This window comes from Lacerta agilis, chromosome 5 (assembly GCF_009819535.1).
Source record: "Lacerta agilis isolate rLacAgi1 chromosome 5, rLacAgi1.pri, whole genome shotgun sequence".
Taxonomy (NCBI): domain Eukaryota; kingdom Metazoa; phylum Chordata; class Lepidosauria; order Squamata; family Lacertidae; genus Lacerta; species Lacerta agilis.
In genome coordinates this window covers 76157014-76167350 of record NC_046316.1, presented here as the reverse complement: position 1 = coordinate 76167350, position 10337 = coordinate 76157014, and the positions used below count along the sequence as shown (strand labels likewise).

The 10337-nt window shown below is 39.3% G+C and overlaps 1 protein-coding gene across 1 annotated transcript in view; it reads right to left on the bottom strand.

The window, feature by feature from the left end:
* Positions 1-360: 360 nt before the first annotated feature.
* Positions 361-10337, bottom strand: part of RSRC1 (arginine and serine rich coiled-coil 1) — a 167031-nt gene continuing 157054 nt past the window's right edge. Inside the window, exons 8-10 of the mRNA XM_033150528.1 lie at positions 3324-3430; positions 1620-1766; positions 361-597 (exon numbers count right to left, since the gene is read on the bottom strand). Coding sequence (XP_033006419.1) covers positions 496-597; positions 1620-1766; positions 3324-3430 — 356 coding nt within the window. The 3' untranslated portion in view covers positions 361-495. The remainder of the gene's footprint in view (positions 598-1619; positions 1767-3323; positions 3431-10337) is intronic.

Here is a 10337-nt window from a genome sequence, read left to right as displayed (position 1 = left end):
AACACCAAATGATCTCTTCTCTTTCCCCTCTATTTGTCTGTGTCCTGTATTCAGAATAATTTGTTGCACAGGCAGCAAAGCATTATAATAATGATGGAGAACAGAGAAACTTAGGGCTTGCCTGCTTCTGTTGCGAGGAGAGAGGTATTAAATTGTTAAGGAAACAAATCCTAAACTTTCTTTCCAACAGGACTGAATTCTGTCAAAACACCACCAGGATCTCTCAGCTGCCTTCAGGACAATAAGGTATAATTTCATATCTGCTGTAACTTAGCAGATCTTCTGGAGCTCCCTCTCATCTCGCCTACATTCTACCCACCACTATTCAGATACGCACAGTTATGCCAAGACAATTCTCAGTTAAAACAATGTTGGCCTGAAATAGAGGCCAGGGTAAAAAATTTATTTCCTAATAGGCCATGCTTACTTGGACACTCATCCAGTTTTACCACTGGTTTTTTATAGCACAGAAGACACTGAATTTCTGTAGGCTATTTAATTCACCCAGGCCACAGGGCTGCCCATTAGCCTCTCTTGTCGAAGAGAAATCAGCCTCTGGAACCACCTTTCTTCTGCTTCTGCCTTGTCAACAAACAGCTGTAAGAGAGGAAGAAAAGATACAACACGTAGACATCTTGCTGAGGAGTAGCATTTGTGAGTATTGAAAATACCCCATGAATCCATTGCCAGAAACCTCAAGCAATCAGTAGTGCAGTGGGAAACCTACATTGAGATGCCCTCATCAAAGTTAGGATTTTGTTGTGTTTTTCCATGGATTTTCAGCATCTGTCAAATTGTGGTACGATCTGCATCAGGTCTTAGCTTTGAGCATATGCCATATATCTGTACCATGCCAACTGTGTAATCACAATCACCCTCCACTTATCTAGGCGATTTTGAGGTCTGGCATCACTATCTATAAATTAATCCTGTGTCACATCACTGGGTCCTTCAGGCATCTCTGTAGAATTGGAAAGATCTCTGCTGCAGCAAGTGAAGAGTGCCTACAAAGCCTGAATCTAATTAGACAGAAGTTCAGGAAGAAAGGTGCTTCCTCCAAGTATGCTAAGAGCATGTAAGAAAGACAGATTTCTATATTCTGATTTCTATATTCAGAATATATTCTATATTCTGACAATGCAGTGTGGGCAATTCAAAGGAAGTTATTTTGAAATGTGGGTACATTTGTATACCATAATGTAGCTAACAAAACTTTTAACTAATAAACGGATGCAATTTCCAGAATACCCTTTTCAATACTTCTTAAAAAGAGAGGACATCCTCTGGAATGTAAGTGAATTTGAGAGATAAGACTGGTTCCCCCCTCTCTCCCCCTCCCCAACAGTTCATAAGCTAAAAAATAAATAAAAGGAATGAAAAAACCCAGATTTAGCTCTACCTTTACCTTTTAAATCTGGTTACAGCAATTTGATTCCCACATTTACACGGTAATGTGCATGCTAATAGCTCCAGTGTTAAATGTTTTGTGAAAGTTGTTGGACTTTATTAAAAAAATACCCAGCATACACATAGGAACATATATTGCATAACCTAATCTCTCCCCTTCCATAGGAACTTTGTTAGATAAAGGCTGTCGTAATAAGCATCACCACACTCACGTTAGGATGGGCCAGTGAGTTTTCATCTTGGTATTTGATAGCAGTAGGAATAATTCCAGGCACTGTTTCTTTTTCAATAGACGTGAGAACAGAATTTCCCAGTTCTGCTGCTGCAGCTTCACTTTTGACTTCAGCGGCTTCTGTTGCCTAATTGAGAGTGCAGGGTGGGGGATAAAATTCACACACAATCTTCATAGTCAAATTAATTCCGTTCTGAATAATACGAGAACATCATTGTCCTGTGACAGTAGACTGATAGTGAGAAATATACTGAGTAACAGGAATTTCTTCTTGAAGAATTTTGCCTAAACTGACCCACTATGTCTATTTTAGTGGATGCATGGAAGCACCAGAATGCCTTGGAACCTGGAACTATAGACTAGACAGAAGCCAGTTTGAGATTCTGAACTTGTTGAATTCTAGAACAAGGAATTTCATTTATCTTTATAGGATCCTAAATCCTAAAGTCTCAAAGCAGTTGTCACAAGTATTTGTGCATTTCTCTTATGAAACAAAATTAATAAGGTAAGGGAGGGGAAACTGTTTCCAAGGGCTCACAAACTAATATATATATCTATTTGCAGCAAGGGATGCCTTATAAGATAAGACATATATAGTGAAAACTGCAAAGGCCTGCTTTGAAGAGACAGGATACTATGCTCCAGCTTCTGCAATAGTTCTGCAGATGACTATGACACCGTCTAGCTCAGTCCTATTTACCTTGACTGGCAACAGATCTCCAGGGTTTCAGATGAGCTTTTCCCAGCCGTACTTGAAGATGTAATACACACAGCACTTATCAACTTATTTAGCAATCCCCCCCAAGGGGTATCCTTTTACTCACCTTTTACATGACAAGGGACATGCATTCCCTGACACACCAACTAATTTCAGTGTTGGGGAAAATAATGACTGAAGATTCCCTCCAAATATAGTTTGTCCAACCCACACCTAACCCACAACTCCAGCGCAAGAGAACTCCCTCTTAATCATCAGCCCAAGAATCTTTGGAATTATTACCGCTTCAGATCTGTTATCATCTGCAATATCTCTATCTGTTCATTTGGGCAAACGTGATACGGTAAACCGCCCTGTGATCCTCGGATGAAGGTTGGTATAGAGATTTAATAAACAAACAAACAAGCAAGCAACATTCATATGACACTTGTTTGGATTCAGAGCAGAACACGTGCACCTTGATGTGGGGTGGGGGTTGGAGGGCTGATTCGGTCTGGTGGTAGCTTCTCACATTGCAATACATGCTGCTCCACATGACCATGACCTTGACAGGGTGATGCCATCAGAGAAGGGGAAGACAAAAAGCCCCCGGATATGCAAGAAGCAGCCTTGTATTTCTCTGTACCCAAACTGGCAGTTTAATAATTTGGACTGCTATATATATATAAAAAATACGGCCTTTGTGTCAAAAATGTCAATACTTAAAAGCGGTACCTGTGCCTTGCTGCAACCAGAACACACTAACTGAATTAAGCACATTATTGTTGACAAAACCTGCATTCCTTTATTGTACCTAAATGCAGAATCACATCATTATGGGATCCATATATTTCTGATTTCTGATGACTGGGATTAGGATTACCAGTATGAAAGTCAATGTCAATGTCAATGTCAACTGCATTAATGTACCGGCTTTCCACCAGCTCACAAGGGGCTCTATGCAAAGAAAGAAGATTGAAAACTTACCTTTTTGACTTCTTTACTTGATCTGAATGTCTGTGGAACAAAGGAGTCACTTTCAATTGCTTCAATTTCTTTTACTCGTTTCACTTGCTCTACGAGGCTGGTTTGCTCTATAGAAGAGGGTATAATGTCAGTATAGTTTAGCATAAGCTTAAGATCAGCACGGTGCAATATTCTTCTAAAGTATTTCCTCTGCTCGAAAAATGGAAAAACCTAAGGTAAGTGATGGCTCTGCCAAGGAGAAATTATTCTTATTTTGTTCAGCAAAAAAAGGATAGGAAGGATAAAGCAGATTCTAGACAATGGAATTGAAATATTTGCCATTTACACCAGTTACACCAGTTACAAACAGGCTGGCACTGCTGACAAAGCATCTGGTAATCACGAGTTTGATTCCTGTTGCAATGAGTACAGGCACCCCCCATCCCCTGCCCCATAGTTCAATATAATGCCAAAAAGAAGGGACTTGGCATTTTGTTTCTTGACTCAATAAAAAGTCCCTTAGCATCTGACCACGGTTTGAGCCTTTCAATGGGGTTCCACCTACCACACTGAGAATCACTCCAAACAATGATGGGTAATTCTATACAGAGTCCATTTTATCCCCAATGTAGCTCTCTGTATGCTTATTGCATTCATGTAAACCATTTTAATATTCCAGCACTGGTTTATGTGACATTTTAAAAAGTTTTCCAATCTTTTAACAATTGAAAAAGTTGAAGAGTGTGCTAGAGTTAGAAAAATTTCATTTTACAGACTCGCTTGTTTCCTTTTGAGCTTCACTGTAATAAATATGAATGCTGCATTTTTTTCACTTCTGTTGGAGATGAAATTAGTAAGACTGGGCATATATATACTGACAACAAAAAGATCCATCAGAAATATAAGCACTTTGATCCACATTAGGAAACCAAATAGAACTCAATCCATGATAGAAAAGTTCTTCAGATAACATAGGTATTCAGCACACACTAAGGAACACAACAGTGTGTGATATTTGCCGGATTGAGAAAGGTCTCTGGACAATCTGGAGCTGTGTCTGGGACTAGATATATTTTTGGCACCCTTCCCTTTAAAATGTCAGCACTGTATCATGCAAAGCACATCAACTGTTATCCAGAAGCGCATTCCAGTATTTATGTGGACAAACAATGCATACAAGTTTTATTATACATAAAAGCTTTGCTTGATCAGAGGCAGACAGAACAGAACCTTGCACACTAGATAATTTAGAGCTGCTCTACGTCAGTCAAACAGCCAAGGAAATTTAAAAGAAATTAATGCTGCCTTACATAAGCAACGGAAAGAAATTTAGCCCTGCTAATCTACACTTTCAAATGACTGCACTGTAGTGGACACAGAAGACTAAGTCAAACAGCTCACTATTTTCTTATGCATCCACTGAATACAGCCACCAACACTGGTATAATGTCAACTTATTTAGGATTAAGTTTCTACAACTGTTGTCATTCAGGTCACATGTTGTCCTTTCTCTCCCACTGATGAACTAGTATGGAACCTGTGAGACACCCTTGCCAGTCACTTCTATGATGGAAATGGTATCAAGATTTTATAACCACGCATAATCAAAAAACCGGATACTGTCATGACAAGCTGCCCTCGATGCTCAGGTATATCTGTGTCTGCTTCACTTATGGTTTTCCAACACCGATGACAGATATCTGTGTAAGAAAAAGCGTATGCACTATATATAAATATATTGTCACAACTGACAAACATGCACCTGAATGTTTTTGTAGTTTAAACATTCAATGGAGAAACCGTTAGTAGACATAGGTTTGACCTTTGGTATTGGCGAGTTCTGTAATGTGAATGACAGTCATAATGTGGGGAACATGGTCCCCAAGAGAAACAAAATCACAGAATGTTTTCCAGAATTACTTCAGTGACATTAACTGGATAAAAATGGACTGGAAGGAAGCTGTATCCATTAGTCTACAATATTGTTGACAAACACATTATTGGTATATAAAATGACTTCCATATAGTGTTTGTCAGATGTCAGTAGAAAGGATATATATTTCATAGTAAAATCAAAAATAATGGAGTCAGAAAGCTAAGAGGGTAGAGACAAAAAAAATCAATACTAACTCATTGGACAGCAAGTCCTTTCACTCTGGTCAGACTGAAAATACAGAACTATTTGTATCAGTGACTGTTGATGCCATTTTTCATACATAAATCATTCCTTCTATAAGAATTACAATTAAGCTTGCTCCTGGTAGCTCTGTTCTTTTTATCTTATTACTAAAGCGGGTGGGAAAATTTGGAGAAATAAGCATACATGGGAAACTATCAATGCACTTGTGTGGGAGGCTTGTCAAGACCTTTTTGTGATAACCTTCAGTTTTAATGTGTCTGCTCATACAGGCTTACAACTGTAAGTCAACGCAATCATACGGCAGCAGTAACCTTCTGAAAACAGCAGGTGGCATTGTATTACCAGTTAAACTGCAATGCACAACAGAAGGGCTTCAGAGGCCTTGCCTTAAGTATCCAAACATCATCTTATTTCAAAAAAACCAAACATCTTTCAAGACTGTGACTCCTTTTGTTGTAACTTAAGAATATTTGTATTAATGATTTCTTTTGTGTGTGTAAACCTGGCTTTCGTAAGTAACTTTAACGTATGTGCTGTTCCTATTTTTAAAGGGCAGCTTTTTCAGTGGCTAACGGGATATTGTTGTTCTTTAGTCGTTTAGTCGTGTCCGACTCTTCGTGACCCCATGGACCAGAGCACGCCTGGCACTCTTGTCTTCCATTGCCTCCTGCAGCTTGGTCAAACTCATGTTGGTAGCTTCGAGAACACTGACCAACCATCTCGTCCTCTGTTGTCCCCTTCTCCTTGTGCCCTCAATCTGAGGTGGCCAAAGTATTGGAGCCTCAGCTTCAGGATCTGTCCTTCCAGTGAGCACTCAGGGCTGATTTCCTTCAGAATGGATAGGTTTGATCTTCTTGCAGTCCATGGGACTCTCAAGAGTCTCCTCCAGCACCATAATTCAAAAGCATCAATTCTTCAGTGATCAGCCTTCTTGATGGTCCAGCTCTCACTTCCATACATCACTACTGGGAAAGCCATAGCTTTAACTATACGGACCTATATGGCTAACAGAGTATGGCATGTAGTAATTACAGTTCACAAACATAATTAGCCAGAGAGGAAGTAAAAGGAGGCAAATATTTCATTAAAAAAACAACAACACATAATCTATATAACAATACAAAATGATAGAAAACTGGTATTTTGTGAACTGCTCTACAGTATTTAAATGTTACAACCAAAAAAACGGTATGCCAAAATATGCTTATCAGACAATTTTCTAATAACAGAACTCAGCCCAAGGAAAATCAACAAGGAAAAACAACAAAGAATCCTGTGGGACCTTTTAAGATTAGCAAATTTCTTACAGCATAAGATGTTGTGGTCTTCTGATATAGCTGTTGCAGTGTTTTAAAGGACACTGAAACAAGAAACCACTAAATTACAATGTTTCAAGCGGTTCAATTCTGTCACCTGTGGCTTGAATTGGGCTAATGGGCTTTTATTACATTACATGTGTTAATTAGCTTACCGATGTCAGGATGTTTGTGTTATCGTTGACGCTGCTTTGTGAATGGTCACTGTTAATAATAATGTAATTGTTGTTAATAATAATGTAATTGTCGCTGTCTGTGCTTTATGGGTCTCCTTTCCCTCTGGCCTCACTGTTTACAATCCCTTCCAACCATCTGTGTACTTGTATGTACGTCACCGATTTGTTAAGTCTTTTTAAGAGGCCAAAAGACTCTCTGCTGGTTTTGTTGAAACACGCTCACCCTTCTGAAAATTGTCAAGGAAAAGTTGCTTTAAAACACTTACTGGTAAGCAGCAAAATAAGTTCAACATATACAGTATCCCTACTCAGCCATAAAGCTCTCTGGGTGACCTTGGGCCTGTCAAGGCCAAGAAGCATAATCTACCTCGCAGGGTTTTTGTGGGGGTTAAATGACCATGTGTGCCACCGTAAGCTCCTTGGAGAAAAAGGGTGGTATATAAATGCAATCTATATAGACAGGATGGTGTATGGCGATTTCTCATCCTCTTGATTCAAATGGCGCAGCTGAAATGGGGACATGAATCGTAGAATCCTAGAGTTGGAAGAGACCACAAGGGCCATCCAGTCCAACCCCCTGCCAAGCAGGAAACACCATCCAAGCATTCCTGACAGATGGCTGTCAAGCCTCTGCTTAAAGACCTCCAAAGAAGGAGACTCCACCACACTCCTTGGCAGCAAATTCCACTGTCGAACATCTCATACTGTCAGGAAGTTCTTCCTAATGTTTAGGTGGAATCTTCTTTCTTGTAGTTTGAATCCATTGCCCCGTGTCCGCTTCTCTGGAGCAGCAGAAAACAACCTTTCACCCTCCTCTATATGACATCCTTTTATATATTTGAACATGGCTATCATATCACCCCTTAACCTTCTCTTCTCCAGGCTAAACATACCCAGCTCCCTAAGCCGTTCCTCATAAGGCATCGTTTCCAGGCCTTTGACCATTTTGAGAAATCACTGACACAACAGAAATGATATGCTACAGAGTGAAACTTATTCTTAGGTACCATTGCATTACCAGGGCAATCTGTGACATACACTGAAGGAACTGGTGTGGTCCCTAAGCATCGACTGGGCTTTGGAGTGGATTTGGATTTCTGCTCCCATTGCTATCACCTCCCCTGCTTCAAGTCTTACCACATATTACTTCTTTCAGTAGGCAAATAACCCTTCCCTTCTTTCTCCAGCCCACCCCTTGTCTAAGGCTGCGATTGGCAAAGAACAGAGGGAAGGGGGGGGAGTAATGAGCACATCTACAGAAAAATGGAAGGGGTTTGTTTCACTTTCCTTGAAGGCCCAGGAGTTGGGCTCACAAATTCTAGTTTCCTATTCCTGTTTTGTGCCTGAATGCTTTTATAATTCATGTGCTGACTATGGATTAATATTTAAACTTACAGTATATGAAAAGAAAATTAAGCACTTGGTCTCTAAAACCAAATGACCAAGTCACACAATAGTTTATATGAGAATAATTGCGAGGGGGGAGCTGAATTTTTCAGCACTTTAAAAATCACAGGTTGCAGTGCCATTTTGTTCTTGCCAGCTCCAAACATGTGGTTAGGTCTATTACAAATCTCGGTGCAAGATAGTTTAAAGTCACTGTATCTCTCAAAATTCAACTAAATAAGCTTTTGTTTCATCTCCCCGCTGAAAGTTAACAAGATCATTGGGGAAGGGGACTGAATGTCCAGGCAGCATGGATCCCAAAGGGTACTGTGAGGGAAAACTGCCAGGAGAGGAAGGTGTGGGGAGGAGCGGGGAAAGGAAGAAGATAAATGTCACAGGTCGTGGAACCTTCTCATGAGGCCACTTTCTTACTCTCCAGGTTTCTGCCCCACGATTAATAAATATCTGAGGAAGCAAGAAGCAGGGCATTTTCAGTGGCAGCCCCAGTTCTATAAAACTCTGTTCCAACACATATTGGTACCATACATTTTAACCTTGGGTTAGCAACTTTTTTAAAATTGAAAAAGGGCCATATTTTATAACTAACCAACAATAGAAGGGCCAGCAAAAGTGATCCGACCCACTGAATGGATCCTGGATAAGTCAGGACTTGGGCAAATGGACCACTTAAGTCTCCTTTTCAGTGTGAGCAGCAAGATGAGCTTTGACCCAGCAACTCTTCCTTTACTCACCTCAGTTGCTCACCACCTTCTCTCATGCTTTAGGTCTGGAGCTCTTATTGCCAAATAAACTGTAATGAATCCAAATAAGAACTCTGGCCAAAGTTTTAACAAAAAAACATGCGTTTACTCATAAGTAATTCCAAACGTATTATCAATTCTGTAAAGAATTACAGTCTTAAACAACAAATAGTTTCATATGAAAATTTTCTTTAAAGTCTTTTAGAGATGGCTGTCAGGGCTTCTCCAATGCGTGTCAGGTGTAAACCAGGGAGACCAGGACAGGGCCCCGTTTCGGCATGGATGCCTTCTTCAGCTGGCAATATCAAATAGTATTAAATAGCACAGAGTACATCAAGTTTCAAGATTGAACATTTTAAACAACATCAAACGAGTTATGTAAGGTTTTAAACAGAATTATAAAGTATCATTCACTAAAGGTCATAATTCAACAACATCAGATAAATTATTATTACAGGAAGTTTTAAAGTCTCGTGCTTATATATGTGCCCAAGTGGCTTTTCAAAGTATTTGGTTCCTTACCTTGTTTTTTATGGTAGAAGTATGTGAAAAATAAAAATAAAAATGGTGTGTTTCTTTGATTCCTAAGAGGATATAGCGTCTGTAAACCATAGAAAAAACGACTGTTACAATTCTTCCATTAAATTGTTAACAATTCTTCCATTAAATAAACACCATTTTTATTTTTATTTTTCACATACTTCTACCATAAAAAACAAGGTAAGGAACCAAATACTTTGAAAAGCCACTTGGGCACATATATAAGCACGAGACTTTAAAACTTCCTGTAATAATAATCTATCTGATGTTGTTGAATTATGACCTTTAGTGAATGATACTTTATAATTCTGTTTAAAACCTTACATAACTCGTTTGATGTTGTTTAAAATGTTCAATCTTGAAACTTGATGTACTCTGTGCTATTTAATACTATTTGATATTGCCAGCTGAAGAAGGCATCCATGCCGAAACGGGGCCCTGTCCTGGTCTCCCTGGTTTACACCTGACACGCATTGGAGAAGCCCTGACAGCCATCTCTAAAAGACTTTAAAGAAAATTTTCATATGAAACTATTTGTTGTTTAAGACTGTAATTCTTTACAGAATTGATAATACGTTTGGAATTACTTATGAGTAAACGCATGTTTTTTTGTTAAAACTTTGGCCAGAGTTCTTATTTGGATTCATTACAGTTTAGGTCTGGAGCTAGCACAGCTAAAGTGCTTAAGGGTGGTGTGGTGGTGTTTCAGCCCAAGC